This window comes from Hyposmocoma kahamanoa, unplaced genomic scaffold, assembly GCF_003589595.1.
Source record: "Hyposmocoma kahamanoa isolate Upper Pololo Valley unplaced genomic scaffold, ASM358959v1 64, whole genome shotgun sequence".
In the NCBI taxonomy this organism is placed as follows: Eukaryota; Metazoa; Arthropoda; class Insecta; order Lepidoptera; family Cosmopterigidae; genus Hyposmocoma; species Hyposmocoma kahamanoa.
Genome location: NW_020653852.1, coordinates 3,335,263 through 3,359,727, shown reverse-complemented (window position 1 = coordinate 3,359,727; position 24,465 = coordinate 3,335,263). Strand labels below are relative to the sequence as shown.

At 36.8% G+C, this 24,465-nt stretch overlaps 1 protein-coding gene across 1 annotated transcript in view; it reads left to right on the top strand.

Moving 5' to 3' along the window:
* The first annotated feature begins 725 nt into the window (after positions 1–725).
* The window catches only part of LOC113230810 (oxysterol-binding protein-related protein 9), a 95,692-nt gene continuing 71,952 nt past the window's right edge, over positions 726–24,465 (top strand). The window contains exons 1-7 of the mRNA XM_026464899.1: positions 726–842; positions 3,008–3,187; positions 5,559–5,636; positions 7,086–7,136; positions 10,904–10,970; positions 12,728–12,832; positions 15,408–15,513. Coding sequence (XP_026320684.1) covers positions 726–842; positions 3,008–3,187; positions 5,559–5,636; positions 7,086–7,136; positions 10,904–10,970; positions 12,728–12,832; positions 15,408–15,513 — 704 coding nt within the window. The remainder of the gene's footprint in view (positions 843–3,007; positions 3,188–5,558; positions 5,637–7,085; positions 7,137–10,903; positions 10,971–12,727; positions 12,833–15,407; positions 15,514–24,465) is intronic.

Below are 24,465 nucleotides of genomic sequence, written 5' to 3'. Positions count from 1 at the left end.
TTTTTTACGACACCAAGTGACGGGACAAACAAATCTTGCGCCTAGTGGTAAGGGACACACCTGTCCATAACACTTGCAGTGCCACTCAGAGCTTTAAATTGCGGAGATCTGAGAGGCACTGCCACTGCGTCCGTCACCCTAAGCCATAACATCGCTAACTTTCTCAAACTCGTATCTTAAAGCACAAAGTTACTGAAATGCAAAAAATGAATTGTATATACGTATTTTGGAGGCTGATTTCATATTACATTTCCATCATATTCACACACTGGCTTTTTATCTATTCTTAAAGTAATGCATCCAAATTAACACCCTTGATAAGAAATTTAAAATAAATACAAAGTTTTGCCATCTCCTGAATAATTACTCTTTATAAGATACGAGTTTGAGAAATTGAGGCGTCGATAAGTTGACAAGTCTCATGTCGAGGCTTTATTGATTAGAGTGACTATAAACAATGAGACCCAAAATGGTCGTCACTGAGTATTTTCAGGGTTGAAGAGCCACCACACTTATAACCTTTCAAAATTAACATTTAATTTATAATCCGAGACTAACTTACTCTGGTCATTGCTATCGCTATTTAGCTTTTTACTGACTCTATGTGTGAGTTTGCTTACTAAAAGTCCGTTGATATGGCGCCATCAAAAAAAAAATTATACCAAATTTTTAACTGTCTATAAAACTAATGAATTATTTATCTTCTATTCCAGTCAAAGGAAAAAATGACTCGCGGCGTGCGCAGGGGCTGCGTTCGGCTGCGGGCTGCCGTCATCGGCATCGATGATGAAGACGACTCCACGTTCACCATCACCGTCGATCATAAGACTTTTCACTTTCAGGTAATACATGCCCTTTGAGAGAAAAGAACAATTTTAAAGGTTGAACCTCATTCATCACCTAACACAGTAAATAGTAATTAAAAAATATTTATTTATTTCCATATAAATGTAAAAAAGACGGCTTTGTTTAATTGTGGAACGCGATAACTAATTAATAATACTGTTTGTTGAAGTTCAGGTGAACCTGTTTGTTAAAGGACAATGACATAGCGTTTGTGTCGCGATTTGTTCAATAATTGGTTGTTACCAGGCTCTGGCAGACACTAAGCTCTATTGGGGCCTACAAAAACGACTAAAGGAGGAAATTTTTTATGTATGGCATCTCTCACAGTCTTGAAGTTCCAATGCCTGTGTTAGAGAAACGTTTTTTTAAGTAGGTGGACTTGGCTCTGGACAGTAAGCTCACTCAGAAGATGCCTTACCAGTTGCACTCGGGTTGTATGTGTTCGGAACCATTGTCGCAGGCAGGGAATTCTATCCCTGGGCTGTACACGTAATAAAAGATGACGAAAACCGCTTAGTACGCCTGAAGGGAATATCGGTCAAGTAAAGATGATATCTCGCCGTATGTCTTGATATCCTGTGGTAAAAGGGGGCGGGCGGGATGAGCTGATGGAGCTCTTGAGCACACTCCCTGAATATATTCTGTAGAAACCCTCAACTTTGCGCCAGTGGGCTAAACTATGAAGTTTAGATTCGACGATATCGTCGCCTTAAGCTCGAATCGGGTTGAGAAAAAGACTAGGAAATAAATATATCAATATAAAAAAAAACGAAAAGAAAATACAAATTACTAACAATACAAACTTGTTAAATGCATCTACGGCTCTCCTACAGAGAGAGTACATAGCCGTCACAGATATTCGGCTGTAATTAACAAACAGATACCTATTTAAACGATTGTTTTCTATTTTTTTTTTCATTTGACCTCCATCTCACCTGTTAAAAAGTGATGATGAGGTCGACGATGTAACATGCACACCTAAGTAATGCCTATTCACTCTCGCCTTGAAAAGGTCCAAGTTATAGCATTCGGGGATTAAGTCCGCAAGCAGGCTTAAAGAGCTCTTACGTTTTCGCCATCGAGTATATAACCAGAAATAACAAATCATTACGGTGACAACTCGCGCTCCGATTGGCCAGCCCATATTAAAAACAATTGACGGGTGTCGTCAATTGTTTCACTTGAAATCGTCAAGTGTAACTTGAGCTTTGCTATAATGGACGAAAATTGAAAAATTACATATTTAATGTTTAATTACCGATGAAAAGTGATTCCGTTTGTTTTGTAACTAGATGTTTTGCTATTTTCCCCACACCACCGAATGGAACAGCTCCCCATTGTTAGAGATATTATCTTTATTACAGTAAATACAGAATATTTTTGGAATGTACGGAGACGTACACACAGGTCAGTTGTTGGCGCTGTACTATTTCAGCTTTCTAATTTGTGTTTTCAGCGCAAACGAGAGTTAACATTTAAAAGTGAAATAAGGCCCGTTTGCCTGAGAGTTGCCAGTGATGGATGGCCCTTATTTCGTCTCTATTTCTGGTTATATACTCGATGGTCTTCGCGATTCATTTATTCGTATTATACAACTTACACTAACAGTAACTCTAACTAAACATGTAAGCAATAGTCAATGTAGGGTTGAGCCAAACACCGCCCAAAAGCAAGCTGCTGAATTTCGATCACAGAGCTTAATGCGGCGACCGTCTCCAAGTACTAACCAGCCGATGTCAGAAATTTCGATTCAGAGTTACTGAACACGTCAGTTATTAATCACATAGGTATAAAGATTCTATCAAGGCTAGAGCCTCGTAAAATGCAACACAGTGGAAATTAAAAATTTATTGTCTGACCTGAAATCCAGTATATTTGTTTTTCCAAACAAACTAAGATCAAACTAAAGTGGTTTACGTTAATATTAAACATTACTGTTTGATGACTAATACCATCTCATTCACCCATGAAATGTTGGTTTAAAGAACCCGAAATGTTGGTTTGTCTGAAAAAACAAATACACGCCATTTTAGCCCAAAAAATACGCAATTTCCAACAACACATAAGTACAGTGTACTTCGACCCTAATCAGGTTGTTTTTCTTTACGTCCTGTGTCCTCTAAACGTTGTAATCTTAAATGGCTTCTCGCTCAAATTCCAGGCCCGAGATGGATCAGAAAGAGAGAGTTGGGTGCGAGCATTAGAGGACACCATATCAAGACACGGTCGGCGAGAAAGATGGTCACGTTGCGTGCCCGCACCTTCGCACAGGCACGGGGACTTGGAACGGCGCATCTCAGAGGCTGATGCTTATCTGCAGATTATGATCGAACTAGTTTCTGTAAGTACCATACAACATACGCCTTCTCCACTCGCATCAGTTTCTTCAGATCATTCTCGGACTAGGTAGTGAACACTAGTCCGAGAATGACCGCTTCATACATTCCCGTTTAGTCTTGCACATTTTAACTTGGCCTCTTTTAAAGTGTTTGTGATAACAAACTCGAATTTCTTTTTTTCGAATTTCAATACTCCGAAAACGGTTCGACTTTTTTTCATTAGTGCGATGACAGTTTTGTTATAAATTAGCAACACAGAAACGTCTTACAGCAGAAGTATGGTTTGTCCGAAAACCTATTATTAGAATTATTATTACACTTACGTATTCTTTGGGCAGAAGTTTGTTTGGTCTAATCATGTTTGTTATACTGTCTGTTTTTCAATAAAAGTCTAAAGGTTTTCGGAGAATCAAAATTCTGTAAATCATGTTTCTAGCTTGTGATGGGTAACCCTTTTAAGGTCATCCTAATCCGATCGAGATACTTTGTTATCGAAAAGTTCTCATTTTTTATTCACTGTTCATGACTGTTTAATTGAAGGGGCAACTTCATTGACTTACAAATAAATGGACGACGGGTGTAATACAAAAACCACGAAAAAAATGTCCCAAGCCAACCTATTTAAACGTAGTGACATGTAAAGGAATATGAAAAAGCTAAAACGTTGAATTTAAATTGTAATGTCATCGCAGTACTGTCTAATTTTGCTTGCTTCGCTGTCAGTCGAACAAACGCAGACTAAAGCGTGAATGTCGCTCTGTATACGATTTTAACGCCCTATAAGTTCGGACACTTTTTAGCGCGGACCCGACGTCCATATAATTGTAAGTCAATGAGATTATGTGATTTTTAATTCGGGGTCTCGAAGAGATCATGGAGTTTGCAATATGTCCGAAACGTCGAAGTAATTACAATATGTTTTATACGTGATTAAGTCTCGAATTAAAAATCAAACAATGTGTGAAAATCTTGAAAGTTGTAAACAAAAAAATTATTGAGATTGATTACCGAAAAGTGCGCTTGACTAGATTCAACCCCTAGTTTGCCGCCCTTAAAGGTGGAATATCTTCTTCAAATTTATAAGGGACCAATACTGGGGTTACTCTCTTTCCAAAAAAAATATTATTAAATCGGCTCACAAATACCGAAGTAATCGCGTCACATATATATCGCACTGCTATTATAATAGTGTTATAACTCAAAATATGTCAAATTCAAGATTATAACTATTGCTGAATGTAAAATTTGATTCTCTACACATCAATAACACCGTCGTTAGAATAATGTAAGAAACAATTAAAATATAATATCTACTTAATTCAAAATGAGACAAGCTTTCTTGAGCTAGTTCTGGACAAAACAGTCTTTACTCAAAATTATGAAATTATTTAGATGTCTTTAGTAAAGTTTAACTTATACATACATTTTAATAACCTTTCACGAGTAGTGAGTAATTCGTTTTTCATCTATTCCAAAAAAAATACATTTTTTGAGTTAATACACTATTGTAATAACAGTGCGATATAAAAACATACAGTCGAATTGAGAACCTCGTTTTTTTTAAAGTCGGTTAATAATACTATTACAAAGAGCTACCCTTATCTTCTGACTTGTTTTTCTCAGAGGAATCACCTTTACTAATGAGTGTGACTATTTTTTGTCTAATTGGATTATCCGTTAAATAGTATTAGGTTATGTGCCTATTACATAATGAAAGGCATTAAAATGCTAGTGTGGGTTTATGAAAAGAGCTAGTTTCATAAAGACATCACACGAGTATTTGAATGCCTAGTTATTGTACAGTTACATACACTGCTTTATCTATACACATATTATAAGCTCTCTATGATGTGTTCAGGAAACGTATGTTACGACTGGCGAAATAGCGGCAAATAAAAACTTTTCTCGCGCATGTCACACAACCGTACTTATTATTTAATTCACAGACAAACTAGAGTCGGCTCCAACTATCATATCGTTCGATATCAAGTAACGTGCGAAATTTGTCAAAATTATTTGCTATTGACGTTTCATTTCGAATAAAACTCCATCTCGACTGATATTAGAATTGAGGTCGAATCAAATTGTTTTGTTTTTCGGAGATGTTCGAAATTTGAATGTAGTAATAAAATCGAATTTGATGTTAATAATAAGCAATAATAACATTTTCACAGATAAGAAATTTGTTCTAACAAAATAGTTTATCTTTATGCTGGTCGTAATTTGCGGTTTTTGAACACATCATAGAGGGTTTATGATATGTGTGTAGATAAAAGATACTATTTGAATTTGAAATGTTTTACAAATTACAAATTGCATTTTATGTAAAAAAATAAAAAACCCGATTTAATATGCCTTCTTTCTTATGTTCAGAAACTGAGCACCAGGGTATCAGAACTGCCAGATACACACGATAGGAATAAAGGACAAATAATTTTAGACCATTCCAATGTAAGTATACCTTCTTTTCTAAAACATAATGCTTTATAGTTTATTTCATTGTAATAATATTTTCTAACGCATATAAGAAATATCGAGTTCAGTTTTTATTCACTTCTTTAAATACGCCTACCTAATTGTTACCATTTGCTTTAAAAAAACGCAACTGAATTACGCACGCGGATATTTAGCAAAAGACAGTCGTGGTAGCCTAGTGGTTTGATTATCGAGTATATATAAGAAATAGAGACGAAATAAGGGCCATGCATCCTTAACAACTCATGAGCCAAGTGGTACTGATATCACTTTTGAATATGAACTCTCGTTTGCGCTGAACTCACAAAGACAAAAGAAGGCTGAAATAGTACAGCGCCAACAACTGACCTGTGAGTACGTCTCCGTATATTTCAAAAATATTCTGTATTTATTGTAATAAAGATAACATCGCTAACAATGGGGGGCTGTTCCATTTGGTGGTGTGAGGAAAATAGCAAAACATCTAGTTACAAAACAAACGGAATCACATTTCATTTAAATATGTACAGAATGGAACAGCCCCTCATAGGCTGTACCATTCTGTGGCGTGGGAAAAACAGCAAACAATCTAATTGCAAAACAAACGGAATCACATTTCATCGGTGATTAAATATTAAATTGTGTAATTTTTTTTTTCAATTTTCGTCCAATATATTTCTTTATATATATATTTAAATGAAATGTGATTCCGTTTGTTTTGCAACTAGATGTTTTGCTATTTTCCCCACACCACCAAATGGAACAGCCCTCCATTGTTAGCGACTTGTCATCGGTAATTAAATATTAAATATGTAATTTTTCAATTTTCGTCCATTATAGCAAACCTCAAGTTAAATTGATCGCTTTGAAGTGAAACCATTGACGACACCCGTCAATTGTTTCGAATTCGGGCTGGCCAATCGAATCGCAGTTGTCACCGTAATGATTTGGCAGAATAGTTTTCAAACAAATTAAATGACATTTCGAATCTATTTCTGGTTATATACTCGATGGGTTTGACCTACCGCCTCTCGAGCAGAAACCGTGGGTTCAAATCCGAGCCTGCACATCTGAGTTTCTCGGAATTTATGTGCTTTTCGGTAAAGGAAAACCTTGTGATGAAATCAGCACGTCGAAGGTTTACAACCCTCGAAAAACGAGTGAATTCCCCAACCCGCATTGAGCCAGCATGGCGGACTTATAGCCTAAAAACCTCGCCTGAGAGGAGAGCAGTGAGACATATAAATGCTTCGATGATGACCACTGGTCATCATAAATAGATGTCTTTACGACTGCAACTCAGACTGCATTTACATTATTCAGCAGTGTTTTTGTCAAGACTTGTTCCTAAGCATTTGCTATTATTTTTCAGTAGGCGTTGAACTGATAAATAAGCCAATTGATTTTGTAATGCTTTAAGTATACTTAGTGTGTCTTTCTTTTCAGGCGATGTTGGATAACATAAAACATTCCATAGTGCTTCTTCAAATAGCTAAGGTACAGTTGTGTTTATTTTGTGCTGTGAAGAGCTGCTTGTGTACAGCCGAATAACCTCGTACGGCGAAAGGTGCTAAGAAAATTACTATTAAGGCATCATTCATGTTACACCGTACCGAGGCCGGGCCGCGCCCCGGTCGTGCGCCGGCAGTGTCACGGTCAAATATCTATACATGCTTTTGTATGAACTTCATGTTAGACTGGGCAGAATCAGTGCCACGGCCAAGGCACGTTCGGGACCCGGTGTCGAGTATTTTTTTTCCCGGTTGCAATCTGGCCCGATGGCGTCACCTTGTAATATGAATACATTCGCCGGGCCACCGGAGGGTAGTCAACATCGGATTTATAGTGTCGGACAGCGCAAACGCAAAATGCTCTTATCATCTATTAAATCTTTGTATAGCGTTGCAAATTCTCCCTCGGGTTCACGTTTTCTCCAGCCAGGATGTACACACCATCTTTTTCTTGTTTCAATTTGTGTTTCCAATACTTCGTCATCAAGAGCTATTGCAAATGCATTAGTAACACAACCTTATCTGCTTATTTAACTGCCTCCGTGACCGAACGGTTGCCAGACCGGACTGCCACGCAGAGATCCCAGGTTCGATTCCTGGGCCGGGAGAAATATTTGTATGGCCTACATTTATTTCTCTCGTGAGTTTGGGTGTGATTTATAGTTGTCTATGTGTGTGTCCATGGCACCCGCAACACAGGGTTTCCCTAGTGCGGGACTGTGTTGAGTGTGTGCGTTATTATCTCAAGAGAGAAATGAAAAATAACAAAAAACCCAGCCGGCGCACGGTGGAAACGAACGGCACGACGACGGCCCGGACCCGGCACGGCGACGGCCCGGACCCGGCACGGTGTAACGTGAATCAGCCTTTACTTATTAATTTAATTGTTTGCAGGCTTTAATGTTTCACTAATCATTATTAGATTTAAATGTCAACACTGTCAAATGTTTGACGTAAAATGAGACTAAAAGTTCATACTGAACTGTAAGAGCAAAATATCATTGCGCCACGCTACCTTTCGCCTTATGTGGTTATTGGTTGATAAAAAATTTGCGTGAATTAGCTTAATAAATTTATTTATTTACTATACTTTTTTTTTACTAAACAATAGTACATTGTGTATTAAGGGCGGTAAATAAGAAATTCCTAACGAGAGCTCGTTAGAAGCCAGAAGCCGAAGGCTGAGGGCTTTAATGACCCGAGGTTTGTAATTTTTAAATTATGAAAAATACAATATTTTTCATCACATTTACGAGCAAATAAATACAACAATAATTTATTTCTTGTATGAATAAATGTCGCTTCACAACACAACATTTACGGATTTCGCAATAGACTTTTTTTTGTTTTTTTTTTAAACCGATTGCTTGCTATATACTTCCATAGATCGAACTAAAATGTTGTAAATGGCAGAGACGCATGCAGTCACAATGTATTAGATTTAAAGTAAATAATTTCCGAAGTTCTAAAAACATTGCATATTTTGAATTTGCAAAATAAATTTAGTAAAATATAGTTAAATTGGAAACGTTTTGTTTTTTTATCGTTCAAGTTTATGCGAAATATACTTTCATATTTTTCAAGCTTAAAAAGTTTTTGCTTAACCTTGCAAAAAAGTCTATAGGGCGATAATGTATTGAAAAAGCCCGTGGGCATAATTCAGGACGTTACGGTCGACTTTGCCTGCACGTCATGACACTGTTTACAAGCAAGAGTAATGAGAAATACATTTAAAAACGGGGTGTGTATCGGGATCTGTTTTCACTGTTTTCACGATTTTGATATCATTTCGTTATGTAAAGTAAACCTTCATTAATTCAATTTAGTGGCTGTAGAACTCCTTGTGAAAGAATTTGTCCAGGGAAGTACTGCCACTTCACCTATTACCTATTTCTGCCGCCAAGCAGCGCAAATGCGTCGAAGCTCGTCGATGTTTACAGGATTTCTGGCTTTAAGTAAATTCCCATAACAACTATTGAATATAGTGCCATCTAGTGTTCAGTAACGGAACTCCAAAAGTAAATAGTTCATATTAGCCATTTATAGAATATGATTTATTGCACACTGTCTTTAAGCCTGTAACATTTTAAAAAAGCAAACGTGGCAAGTAAAAAATAACGGTTGTGATTTTAAATATGTACAACACTGATCAATCGTTAAAAGTGACATTAGCTAATTTCAGACTAAGTATTAGTGTTAGGAAGTGAAACTATTTTTCCGGATTTAAATCGCGTATACTTGTTTTTTCAAACAAACCAACGTTTCGGACCCTTTACAGATACAAAACAAAACAAAAGAAATACAAATATACGCGATCCGGAAAAATAGTTTCATTTCCTATGTGTAGCAATCGCGAAAACCTAAAAACTTGTTAAGTATTAGTGATGTCATAATTTTTCAGATTTTTTACCAAAAAGTAGAGAACTTTCTGTATGCGCCTATAACCAAGTCCAAAAATTACAACTTTTTGCTTTGACACTTTTGGAATCGGTGTGCAACATGTAGTCCGTTTCGACGTTAGTAAGAATAACGTTACTGGATTCAAGTAAGGTCCATATTTCTACGCCATACTACGGCCATAGCCCGCCACGCTGGCCCAATGCGGGCTAGGGACTTCACAAGTTTTCCGAGGGCTGTGAACCTTCAACGTGCAGATTTTATCACGATGTTTCCTTCACCGAAAAGCTCATGATAAATTTAAAGTTAAATTTTGCATATAAATTCCAAGAAACTCAAAGGTTCCAGCCCGAATTCGAATCGTTCCCACGTTCTCTACTTCATTAGGTAACCATTAGGCAACCACGGCTTTTTTTCGTTTATTAATTTCGTTTAATAAAATTATATTATCTCAGTACGTAATGTAAGGTTAAGTATATTATTGTAAAGTAATACATATTGTTTGTTTTCATTTAAACATGCGTACTATGAAGATAATAACTAATGTATAAAAATATAGTAATGAAAATGTGATATTAAAACATAAAAAATTAATACAATGGTTGCCTTAATTTCAATTTTTTTAAGTTATGTCATTGCATTGAGTATATAACCAGAAATAGAGACTAAATGTCATTTAATTCGTTTGAAAACTATTCTGCCATATCATTACTGTGACAACTGCGCTCCGATTGGCTATCCCGAAACAATTGACGGGTGTCGTCAATTGTTTCACTTCAAATCGACCAGTTAGCTTGAGCTTTGCTATAAAGGACGAAAATTGCAAAATTACATACTTAATATTTAATTACCGATGTGACTCCGTTTGTTTTGTAATTAGATGTTTTGTTGTTTTTCCCCACTCCAACGAATTGAACAGCACGCCATTGTTAGAGACATTATCTTTATTACAATAAATACAGAATATTTTTTTGAAATATACGGAGACGTACACACAGGTCAGTAGTTGGCTGTCTATATTTCAATGCAAACGAGAGTTGATATTTATAAGAGCTGTATCGCTAATGTGTTACCAGGAATATATGGCCCTTATTTCGCCTCTATTTCTGGTTATATACTCGTTGTGTCATTGGCTTTTATTATGTTACTCAAACGATGTCATAATTGCGGCATATTTTTAAGGATCAGCGATCGGTCGCTGTCGAATTTTGACTTCGGAATGAAAGTCGGGTCAATCGGATCGCTATTGATATGCTAAATGGCACAAATATAAGCGTATTCTCAGGCATGAGAAGCAATATCGATTATCTGAGGCCACAGCAAAAGTTATTGTTAAACTGTAAATTTTAATTCCAGAATACAGTTAACCCTGTGAACGGCGTATATCAAGGGCCTATCACTCCCCAACAACATATCCAACCTCGTAAGTAAACAATTTAACTTATTACGTACTATATTAAGTCATAAATCCTATTAACGTCGTAGTCTTGCACGAAACCACAGATTACTTAATAGTTACTTTGTGACAGATACGTCACTCTCATACAAAATCAAATATACCTACGCTATAATAGCCTACTAAATCTGACTAATGACACCCGGCGCTCACTACGAGGAAAAAGAAACCTAAGCATGCGCTCAGAGAGATAAAAATAACGTTGCCCGCCGTGTGCAGGCGTGCGGAACCGAATGTTGGGGGTTGTATAAGGATTGTAATGTAAATGAAAGACTTGTCTGAGCGCTTGCACTGTCGGCGATACATTCAGCGGGTAGGCACTTTTCGCGTAACCTCGAGCGAGTGACGGAGTCTTGAATAAACTAGCAACATGGGGAATCACCACATGACGAATAACAAGTCAATAAAGGCGCTATAAAAGTTTATATCGTCCTTATGGTATAGCATCTGTAATATATCAACTCGTATATCGCACTATACGGGAAATTTAAATCAACCAATTACACAATTCTAAATTCTAACGTAAAACCTATTGGATAAGTTGCCATTAACTTTTAAATTAAAGTCATGAGAAACCCGTATATCTCACTACACAGGAAATTGAAATCAACCAATTACACTATTCCAAATTCTAACGTAAAAACCCATTGGATATGGCTTTTAAATTTAAAGTCGTGAGATTAGTCCCTTCGAATTTCGTACTGACATTATTGACAAATATGCGTGTTATCTATTAGCATTGTGTGTTACAAAAATCTACCTCCATTATTTGTAGGCTGCGACTTGGTCATGTGACCACTCCAGCGCACCTGTTCAAACTTTAAATTGTACCTGACCTGCATGCTCGTGCGAGGCCTCTGGGGATCTAAACCATATCTTCTCCTGCCCCTCAATTGGCCACGATACTTTCATATCCGAACGCCTGGCAATCAGTGGCCCATTCCCCACCTGCATAACAATTTTACTGTATTCATGTAAGAAAGATGTTTATAATGTACTGACCTTACTTATCGAAAATAATAATATGAAGCTTAAATATGTATGCCTATATATAATAGCTACCCACTTACCCAACCTACCATATCCTTGTTCATCCAAATTCCCTACCTCACCCTTTGCTTCTAGTACAAAATTGCTACGTTTTACGTCATATTTCGCTGGTTTCACTATTGTTTTCAAATCTAATTTGTGAGTTTTTGAGTGTTCGCGTCAATATCTTGATAATGTTGTTGATAAATGAAGAATCCCTGTTGATCTTAAAAATGGTATTTATTTCGTTAACTTGATTACAAAATGAATTACACCGCTTGCTTATGACAATGCCTTCATTGCAAATGTGAGATACATAATTTGAAAGATTTTGTGACAATTCTCGAGAATAATTAATATAATACTACAATGTAATCACCTCGGCGTAAGCAGGAAAGCTACCAGCAGAGGCCATTAGTATCGAGCAGATTAAAAGCCGTGGTAGCCTAATAGTTCGATCTACTGCCTCTCAAGCAGAGGGTCGTGGGTTTGAATCCGGGCTCGCACCTATCATGAGCTTTTCGATGAAGGAAAACATCTTGATGAAACCTTCACGTTGAAGAAGTTTCACAACCCTCGGAAAACGTGTATAGGCAACCCTCGTCCGAAAGGAGATCCGTGCCCAGCAGTGGGACGTCTAAACTTACTATTCGAGTTCGTCACTTTCGTGTTCATTATAAAGCTTTTTTGTACAGCGACCGAGATAGCCGCGCAGCGTGTTGAGCTAGGCTCCGAATGCCGCGAGCTGTCGACGCCGGTGCAGACAACACTGCCACCCCTCGAACACATGGACGCGCCAAGTATGTCTTTATCTTTAAGAATCTATACTACCTCAAATGACTTTATTTGATTCTGCATAACAGTGAGTGTTGATTTCTAAAAATGTTCACGACAGAAAAAAAAAACACAAACTTACCTCGAACTATATAGAACACGTATTTTTTTTTATAATATCAACTGGCGGGACGTACTCTAAATAAATCGCCCTTTAAATCGCAAAGATCTGAGGGGCACTGCCACTACACCCGACACCCTGAGACATAAGTTGACAAGTCCCATGTGCCTGTAATTTCACCAGCACCCGTACCCTTCAACAATGGACCACAGTAATGCTGACATTACTGCTTGGCGGCAGAAATAGATCAGGTGGCAGTACTTCCCTGGACGAACTCTTTCACATGGAGCTCTACTGCTATTACTACTACACGTTATACATTTTTCAATTGTAAAAAAAATAATTCTGAAATAAAGGCAGTGTCCAATGAATCGTAATTAGTAAGGAAAAAAAAAAATTCAAGCTGACTCTTAAGTGTGAGGCCAGACGAGCGTAATTTTGTGAGTTGTTAGTTGCATTTTTTGAGTTGCGCAGTTTGCGCTGCATTCGGTTTGAAACAAAAGTACGGTTTGTTTCACACGACGACGCAAAATGTATCTGTCGTCTCACGGGCGTAATGACGACTGACTGGACTGACTTTCGGTCGCATCGTGTGGCGGACTGGCGCGGGTGGAGGTAGGGGTGAGGGAAGGGGTCACTTTGGTATAGGATGCGCGTAAAAAACGTTTCTTGCGAAAATGTTCGATGCGGAAAAATCTATCACCGAGGTTGAACAACGTCCATGTTTATGGAATTTATCACAAAATTCATATAACAAATTGATCTGGATGTTCACAAGTACTTGTATTAATTATGAAACTGCCCATACTTTAATCGTTTCATATTGAGTGGATGTACCTAGCTTCTTTTTCTAACATCGTCTTCTAATGTCTCATAAATGCTATTCTTAATGGATTCATTACACTATTACGACACAAACACCTCGTATAAACGCTTAAAAGCAACTGAATAAATTACGTAAATATCGTCTGGCGCTCCAACCGAATTTCAGCCGAGCGCAAAAAAAAACGCAACTCACAACTCACAAAATTAGGCTCGTCTGTCCTCACACCAAATTGTACTTGATTCAACACGAATGCCGCTGTGGTCCTATTCTAGTTCTCAATATACCTTTGTAATAATATGAATGTGCCAGACCAAATGAAACTATTTTTTCGGATCTAAATCGCATTTATTTGTTGTTTCATTTTCAAACAAAGAAGTTTTTACATATTATTATAATTCCAATAAAATGAAAAGAATTTTTAACTATACTTATTGAAAGTATGAACATAAATCCTAGTGCTATTACAATATTGTTATATGTGTTATAACTCAAAATATGTGAAATTCAAGATTATACTATCGCTGAACGTAAAATTTAATTCTCTACGCGTCAATAAAACCGTCGTTAGAATATTGTTAGAAACAATCAAAAGATATCTTCTTGACTCTAAATGACAAATTTGACAAACTTTTTGTGAGCTAGTTCTGGACAAGATTGTCCTTACTAAAATTTTTTTTTTTACTTATTTAGCAATTTATTTCAGGCCACATAACCCATGTAATGTCTGTTCAAAGGTAAAAGCGCATTAATATTTCCACAAAAAGTCTAATTTATTGCTATGGTAAGATATTCACTATCTTTCTGCAGGTGAAACTCAATAACAAAAAAGCTGTAAACTCAGTAAGAGTTTTATCTGCAGATAGATGGTGATTTGTGAAAAATGTCACTTATGTGGTATTACCTTTAAGCAGACAATAATTATACCTCAAGGACTAACATACATACAATATAATAAACTAAATAGCTACTCTACACGAATTGCACTTGTCGGCGACATGTGGCGCAACCCTTCGGCCTAAATTCCTCCTTCATGAAGGTCGACAGATGTTCGGTCGGTATTCTCACCACAAACGAATTAAAATTCAGGTTGTGGCGGGACTCCAACCGCTCGACCCTCAGGGTGTATTTGGCTTTTTTTATGTACTCCATTATCTCATCAGACTTCGTGGTGTAATGTAGTCGCGACAGGTACAGCAGCGTCGTTGGTATGGCCGGACGCAGCAGAAAGTTCGATCCCGACGGTGCTGTGGACACAGGTTACGGCTGGTGGGTTTCCTCTTCCTCTTCACCACCTTTGTGAAGCCGTCCTCGTTACACTGATCCGTCTTCCTCTGTGGTTTGCAACTTCAGAGACAGGCACATAGGGGTTGCTTTTGCTCTTAGCCCATTGCCGTCGGGTTTCGAAGTGGAGGGTCGGCTGGTGGAAGCGACTACAGCGGCGTTTTGCACGTGCAAAATATGAAATTACATTTTCGCTTTTATTTTTAAATATATTTGGCAAGTAGGAAATTGTTTAGATGTCGTAATTAAACTTAAATCTACACATAAATTTTAATATTCTTTCACGGGAAATTTCGTTTTTCATCCATTCTAATAAAATATACTTTTTGAGTTAATACACTATTTTATTAATAGTGCGATATGTTCTGTGTAGGACAACCCATGTCCCTTCTGGTGCCGGATACGTCGTATTCGTCGTCGGAGGGCGAAGACGACTTCTACGATGCAGATGATGGTGTTATACCACAGCCCGGGCCTAGGTAAGTACTTAGATTTTTTTATAGTTTACAGTCGGCGTAGTATATACCTATGTAATTACTTACATAGGTATATATAATAGATACCATATTGCGCTACGTATGTACTTGCGCAGAGCAACAGTGGGGTACTCGCGGAGAAGCGGGCGCCGTAGGCCATGTCCCACAAACGCGTTTAGTCACAACACAACAAAATTGTGGATTTTGCAAACGGGTTTTTGTTTTTTTTTTTATCAACAGATGGCCAGCCAGCTAATCTTCCATAGATAATACAACTCGAACTAAAATGTTGTAAAACGCAAAGACGCACACAGCCATTATGGATTGTAAAAAAGATTTGCAAAATTTTTGTACGGAAAATTATTAAAATCAATAATACGAAATTCTTAACAATAAGTATTTAAGTAGTACAGTCAATTCGGGTAACTTTGAATCGTGGTGTAACTTTGAACGTAGTTGCGTAAAAGATTTAAAAATTTATTTTATGTATGGCGATCTTTTATTTTTAGTATTGAAACTGTGTAAATCGGAACAAAATTGTTAAACGAAAGTTATGAAAGAAAAAGTAATGTTAAATTGTATTTTTTTAAACTTTCGCGGTTTTTTCTTGGCGAAAGTAGTTTGGTGTGATTTGTTGCTCAGTTTTAGAATCGGAATTAAATATATAAATCTGAATATTGACTGGTAAGTTTTGGTTTCCACACTTAAATAGAGGTTTATATATCACTTTTTTAAAGAATAATTTAATTTGGTTTTGTTTTTGCGCGTAAAACGAATTAGATTTTGACGACGTTACCAAACAGAGAAATTTGGGTAACTTTGAATGTGTTTGACTGTGTTTTTAGAGAAGAGGGTAGTCTGTTTCCAGGGAGAGTTCTAAAAGTTACTCCTTTGGAAATTACTGTCTCAGTGCTCCAAAAATGCTTTTTAGGAGGTTGGTCTTGGCCCTCTAACGTTGAGACATGTCAAGTTAATAAAGCCGATATTGTGAATATTATAAAAGAGCAACAGCTATCTAGAAAAGGCGGCCGTATTTATATTGATGACGACATTTTATTCAAGGAGTGGGGTGAATAGATTTTTGTTATGTATTTACTTTGCCTAAAATAATTGTTATAGGTGATTCATTTTGATCTCGTTTGATAGCTAAATAAGCGTAGAATTTATTATTGAACAGAAAATTTTCATTTTTATTCGCATTAATTAAAAAATCTAAAAAAAAAACAAGTTTTTCATTTCAACTAAATTAGTTCGTCTCGTTTTATTATGGCAATACCAAGTCAAATGTCGTTTTTGAACGCACTGTCAGGAATATTTTTTTTTAGATGTGAATACATCTAAAAAATATTAATATGTCGTATAATCTTACACAAACTGTAAAATATCTAGAAAATATACGGTTTCCATATCGAAGGCTAATCTTATTCAAAGTTACCTAAAATTCAAGGCAACTTTGAATGTGACTTTTGGAGCAAATCTAGAACAGTTTTGTTGAATAATTATTAAATTCCTTCTATAAGAACGAAAAAAGGGCTTAAAAGAACACTATTCAGTTAATAAAGTAATTGTTAAGAAACATAATTAAATTTGAAATTATTAGAAAAACACAAAAAATGTTCAAAGTTACCCGAATTGACTGTAAGTGACTGAATTGCAATTAAATTTCTGTTTTGATAACATTTTAAACGAATGTTTTAATTTGAACTTAAGTAACCTTGCTTGAACTTGAATCTCACCTATGAAAGTAAGTATGTCGTGCAACAAATTAAAAAGAAAACTCATATCGTGCATGGCTATAATGGGAAGAAAAAAGGCCCCAAGATTTTATTTGGGGCATATAGTCAAGTTAACCACCATGCAATCGTACTATTTACTAGCAAGTGTGATGAAAACAATATTTTCTTGAACAATCTTGGAAATGATGCTTACTACTTTACTTGGAAGTAATGCTACTTTCAAAAAATGAACTCGGAAAGTGTTGAGTGTGTGTGTGCGTTATAAAGTTTCTCGTGTAAGGACCGTGCGAATTCTTCACAGACAAGGTCTGCAAAGTAAGTGTGAAAATCCAGTACTGTCCGCTGCTTTAAACTTTTAATCTATGTACTAAAACAATGATCTATGTTAACTGGCAAATGAAAAATTCATACGGCCCAGTATTCGTAATTGCGAGAATTAAAAATGTCTACGTGTATTGTTAATGAAAAAAAGGACAATGGTGGTAAAATAAACTAAAGTGCTTTGGTATTATTTTCCGTTCTTTCGTGTTTTTTTTTTGTATTTTCGTCGCGAAAATGAGCTCTAGTGAAAAGAACGATTACGAAAATAGAGTAATGGATTTCACATAACATTCAACCTCTTCATCAGAAGTTCAGCAAACTACTATTAATGTGCCTGGAAAAAGAGTAACATTTTCTTGAAGCAATATAATTGTCCTGACAAGTCGAATATTACTTTTAATATTAATTTAATTTGTTTACTTTTTCTGTTTAGGTTTTTTATTATTTCCTCATATTGTTTGAGAAAAGCACTATATAAGCTTCGGCGGGATCGGGAATTGTTAGACTTTTACTAATACACTCATACTCGTCCAGCCATCCTTTATTTCCCGACCTCTGCAATAATGTACATTTTTAAAAGCTCTACTGGCCTTGCGTTTTATTTTTTTGCATACACTACATTAGTGTGGATTGTACAAGTCATTAAAAATATTTCTATGATTTAAAAAAAAAAATAGCTAACAGACACACACACAAACAAACGTTTCACTTGTAAATCTCCTCCTTTTCCGTTGGTGGTTAATTAAACAAAGCTATGATCACAGAAATTAGGTCACCCGGAATGAGAGGTCGATGCACTAGGTCGTGAACTTACTAGCATAGTGCAGGTATCAAGAACAACGCCACTTCCGAGTACTTACCAAGTTTCCTATTTATGACGTGTTGATGACGCATGCCGGTTATATTCGGTGAATAAGAAATACGGCTCTCTGTGAGCGTTGCCAATTTAGTGCGTTTGTCATTAGATTGACTGCGAAATATTGACAAATAACAAATTCTGGACTGTAACTATAATTTAAATTTTAGCCTGCTGGCATATCGTTTCAAGTTCAATAGCATCTATGCCTATTATTGCTATATTTTGATTTTATATTGAAATTTAAATCAATGTGCTGCCATCTAGCGGTTAATAGCTGAACGACGACGAATTTGAGATGTTTATTAAGTTCTCCAAGTGAAGCGACCATATTGCAGCGATATAATGTTTACTCTCATTTCTTGTAACAAAAAAAATATTTAAAGTAAATAAAATGAGACTTAATGATGATACGAAACACCACCATAATTAATATTAGAAGTGCGACTATCACTTTTGCGCTCCAAAGTAGCGAAATACATAAAGTACAAAGCGAAAATGGCTGACTGAGCTCAAGTTTGCGGAATCCCGCGAACTGTTGGCACGTGTGCCATGCAAACTAAGCACTTCAACTATATTTATTGTTATGTGATCTTGTTCTATAAATGAGTAATATTCATTCAATATTTCGGAAAAAATAAACGTAAAAGCTATTTAGGACATGAAACTATTTGCTTCAAGTCTTATTTTCAGTCAAGTTTTATTTTCAAATAAACCGACGTTTCGGGTCCTTTACAGGTACCATGGCCACAGCTAAATAAGAGCGAAAATTACATTCGCGTCTTTTTCGCTGTTATTAAATTGACACAAAGATTTTTCTGACCGACTTAATCTACCGTGTCGACTAATAACTCCCATAGATGGATATTCAAGGCATCACAGGTATGAAAAGTAGGAGAGACCCGGTTGAAATCGTGAGCTAGTATTTTAGGTCAGCACTAACTGAGCTCGAAGTATGTGAACGAACGACCGGTCGATGAACTTTGAACCGGGTGCATCGGGAATACGGTAAATAATAAAATATATTTTGAATTTCAGTGTGAAGATGGGTATTAATTACGAGTAAGGGGTTATCTTTTAGTGTAGAAGTTCTGGACTGCCACGTCCCGGCCCGGGTTCGACTCCTGGGCCGGTATAAATATTTGTATGGCCTACATTTATTTATCTCGTGCGTTTGGGTGTAATTTATGGTTGTCTATGTGTGTGCCCATGTCACCCGCGATACAGGGTTTCCGTAGTGCGGGGCTGTGAGTGTTTGCGCGTTATTATTATTTTAGACTCTCGCCTCTCCCAAGGCCTAAAAGATTAGTTTTGAATTTTTAAAGGGGAAAAGCGGTATTCCCCGGCACCCATCTCATGCAGATGTCCTTGAAAAGGGCCGGGTTAAAAGTACCACGAATATACGGATATATGAAGAGACTGATGGAGGAGGCTATGGAGGTTTGTCAGGAGCGTAGCAGGTGGAGGTCCGTAGTAGAGGCATAAAGGCTTTTGGTTCGTGGATGAAAAGTCAAAGTCAAAGATCATTTATTCCATAGGTAAAATAAAAATTACACTTGAAAACGTCACTTTTAAGCTACTGCTCGTTCACTACACTGACCTCCCTGAGAAGAACGAGCAAGAAAGTCTAGGGATTACTCTTTTAAATAAACTTAAATGCTGTGGAATACACTTTGAATCAAATTTGTATGGATTTTGGAGTCGTGTCGTCTTTCCATACATCCAGTGTTGGGCGTTAATCAATTAAATTTCAATCAGAAATTCAATCAGATTAAAAAATCAATTGCAATTGATTTTAATTGCAATTAATGCGGTAGGGGGGCCGATTGGGGGTTCGGTTGGGTTCGGTTGGGGAGCCGTTTGGGGGGCGGTCCGGGGTGAGTGACCCACCCCCTAACCCAACCCACACACACACCCGCTCACCCACCTACTTACCCACCCACTCACCCGCTCACCCACCTACTCACCCACCCACTCAAACCCACTCACCCACCCATTTGAAGGGTAATAATGGTGCTGGTGAAATCACAGGCACATGGGACATGTCAACTCATGACTCATGGTGACGGGTGCTATGGCTGTGCCCCTATTCTGTGATCTTTGCGATTTAAAGCTCTGAAGTGTCATGGACGTCTGTCCATGTGTCGTCACTTAATATTATAAAAAAAACGTGACGTATCTTTCATTTAGAAAATGAATTAATGACCGAGCGTTTTGACAGAGAAAAGAATGAATGAACAATTGAGGTTGAAATATTTTGTTTCTACACTAATTTGCGATTTTACTCATTTGACTCACTCGCCGAATGGATATGTGGAATAAGAACGACCTTGACGTATATACTTCTAACAGATGGAGGCCATTAAGAACTATGAATAAGCTAAAGAATATACGAAACAAAATGTACAGACAGGAATGAGAATCAGTTAACCCTCTGAGAATTTACTACCTACTACTATGGTTTTATGTCACGGTCTGTTTGTATGTTAGTCTTTCCAAAGTTTACCAAATTTGTATTTAGTACCACAACACAAATACAAGGTATATAAGCGGCGGCCGCGCGGTTTTACTATTCAGAGGAATTTAAATGTTGTTGCCTAGTAAATAGAATTCAGAGTCGACATTAATGTACATGAAGGCGTAGTAATTGGGCGTACGCCGTGCGGCGGCCGCACGTAATCTTTCTCCTCGTGTAACTGGGCGCTAAAGCTTAGAATCTACAAGAGCACACTTTCAGATTTTGTTATATGTCAATGTCTATACAACCTTACACGACACCAATTAATGATTTATAAATTATAAAAAAGAAAGATTAATTTAGCTAAACGGTCCAAATGAAACAAGGATCAATCATATCAAATACATTTACTAAAAAATAACGTCCAAACGTTGGTTTACACGGGCACAAACGCACGCACGAAAACGCACGCGTACAAACACACTCCACACACGACAATCTACTATCATTCAACATTCCAAGGGCAGTAGCAATTCACGAAAGCTTCCTCCACATAAGAACGCTAAGCACGTGTCACTGAAATAGAGTGCGCCATATTAATGATACCTCCGGCATGAATTTACTTTTATAAATGTACTACACCTGACGGTAGATAATTTTGTTCAATGTTGCCTAAGGCTACTGGTGCAAAATATTACTAGCCAGCTGAACGCGCTATTCAAAAGACAACGTGTTGCTGTTTGCTAATTATTACCTTACCTATTTGTGCCGCCAAGCAGTAATGTCAGCATTACTGTGTTCCAGTTTTGAAGGGTAAGGGTGCTGGAGAAATTACAGGCACATGGGACTTGTCAACTTATGTCTCAGGGTGACGGGCGCAGTGGTAGTGCCCCTCAGATATTTGCAATTTAAAGAGCTCTGAGTGGCATTGTAATTGTGTGGCAGGCGTGTAGATTACCATCAGGCGCACGAATTGTTCGTCCCGTAAACTTGATGTTATAAAAAAAATTGGCAGATGGACTTGTTTTTTTAAACGGCAACACTGAGCTGAAATGACAGAATATCTATATCACAGGACTTCTACCTCCTTACGCGTTTAGCCAGCCGAGTAACGTCCACTTGGTTGACTAGCGCAATGCCGTAAAAATATAGGGTAACGTGTTTTATTGACCCTAAAATCCGCTAAAACCAGAAAAGTAAAACTTTCTTTTACTATGGTTTCTTCGTCCGAAGCCTATTCAAAAGACTTCCAGTTCGGCCATGGCAATTCGTGTCCAGGACTTTCAGAAGGCATAATAAAAAAACATACGAGTTGACGAGATATTATTGCCAACATATTTGGGTTTTAATGTGAACCACACAAACATGATTTATAATGAATGGCTTTTCCAAGAAATATTTTCCTCAAACATTAACAGACCATAATTCATTGTAAAGAAACCAAACAATTTATGTAATTTGTGTTTTAATAGAAATAGCTAGAAGCACGTGTAATTTTTAGGAAACCTGTTTTTTATCATAAATAATATTCCGATACATAAGCTACTTACAGGCGTACCCAATATTTACTAACAAACATAGAATAATGAAACGAAAATTTAATGAAATAATTTATTGGCCACAATAAATTACAAGTCATGTTGTTAGTATCGTTCAAAAATCATGATAAAATTTAATAAATATAACACCGCAATCATATCGCAATACTGTAATATCCCGCTTTAAGCGAGGGATGCGTTCCGGATAAAGTCGCGTTGAGTGAAATTCGCTTAAAACCGGGTGATACTATAGTTTTTGGTCGCCCTAGGGTCTCTAACCTGAGCTAACGACTGCTACTAGGGATAGAACGGGGTATGATCGAATAAAAAGCTAAATATTGCAACGAAAGTGCCATTCGAACGAACCCATATTTTCTAAAACTCTTATCTTCGTCTCCAAACTCAAGGCTTTTACGCTCTTCTTTCTTAGCCGGCGGCGTCATTGTTCGTAAAAATTATTTTACAATTCACTGGATAACAGACAATACCAATGTGATTACAAATTAAAGGACCTACCAAAATGCACTTTTAGTAACTGAGAAGCTACGGATTCGAATTGACTTCACTAAATCAATTCATCCACTTAAAGCAGGGTAATATAGCGCGAACGAAATCGAGCAATGCGGGATCTCGCAAAGCGGGGTATTACTGTACTACATTACATTAAAATTCAGTTCTTACGTCCTTCCTTCCTTTCTTATTAATTTAAAACCTAAAGATCAGCCTCACGACCAGTTTCGTCAATAGATACTAAAATACAGAAAAACGAAAATGAATGTATGCAACTATACATATGGCTGCATGACATAACATTACAAGTCACTATGTTTATGGCATTTCAAATTAATGATGAAATAAAAATTACATTGCATTATATTTACATTACTTTACTCTATCAGTCACAGTGTTTCTGTCATTCATAAATCACAATAAAGTGAACACTGTATTACATCATCAAGCACGCCCGCTATTGCACGAACTGCATAGCACATTCCTCGAAATACATTCAATAAAAAACGCACAAGCAGTCGATTTTACGCCTTTGTTCAAATCTCTATAGCTTTAATCATTGTTACCATTATACAAAAAGGTTTCATATAATTCTTTTATCACTTTGAAGAAATGTATGAATGAAATATATACGTAATGCAAAAGAAATGCTTTCAGTTAGGTTATTGATTGGATACAACATAAGTTCAACGATGTGTTTGCTTTTGGAAACTCGCCATAAGCTTAAAGGTTATCGGTCGAAGTCGTGGGCGTGTTTTCAGGACGATTGAATTTTTCGACTTCACTGTTATTCGTATGTAAGTTGCAAGTAATTTTACTGAAAGTATACACTTCAAAAGTATCTAAGCATCAAGCACATTTTTATCAATTACTGAAAATTTTAAATTATTTTTTTAATATTGATGGAATTTTTTTTGGTCAATTTTATAATTTGAATTTGAAAAGTAAATTGACCCAAAAAAAATCCTTTGGTATTAAAATAATACATTAAAAAACCTGATTTTCAGTAATTATCTATACATGCTTGATCCCTTGAGCTCATTTTGAAAGATTTCGTCCAGGGAAGTACTGCCACCTTACCTATTACTGCCTCCAAGCAGTAATGTCAGCATTACTGTGTTCCGGTTTTGAAGGGGTGCTGGTGAAATTACAGGCATATCGGACTTGTCAACTTATGTCTTAGGGCGCTGTGGCAGTGCACCTCAGATCTTTGCGTTTTAAAGCTCTGCAACTGTTATAGACGGTTACCTATCAGTAGGTCGAAATGACATTTTCCAGAAATAACGTATGGTCGAAAGTTCATAACCTCGAAAGTAATTTTGAGAGGAAAATTTTTTTTTTTTTCTTTTAAACCTAACTGAACCTAATCGTGTCTTTACGATAAACATTCAACATATCCTGAAAGAACAACTGTTTCGTTATAATTCGATTTTCGGTGTAATGAAAATTCGAACAAACGTTATTTCGAACAAAAATATTTTCGAATTTGTGATAGGTTACCGCTATAGAGTTATAGGCGTGCACGTCTGTCTACTA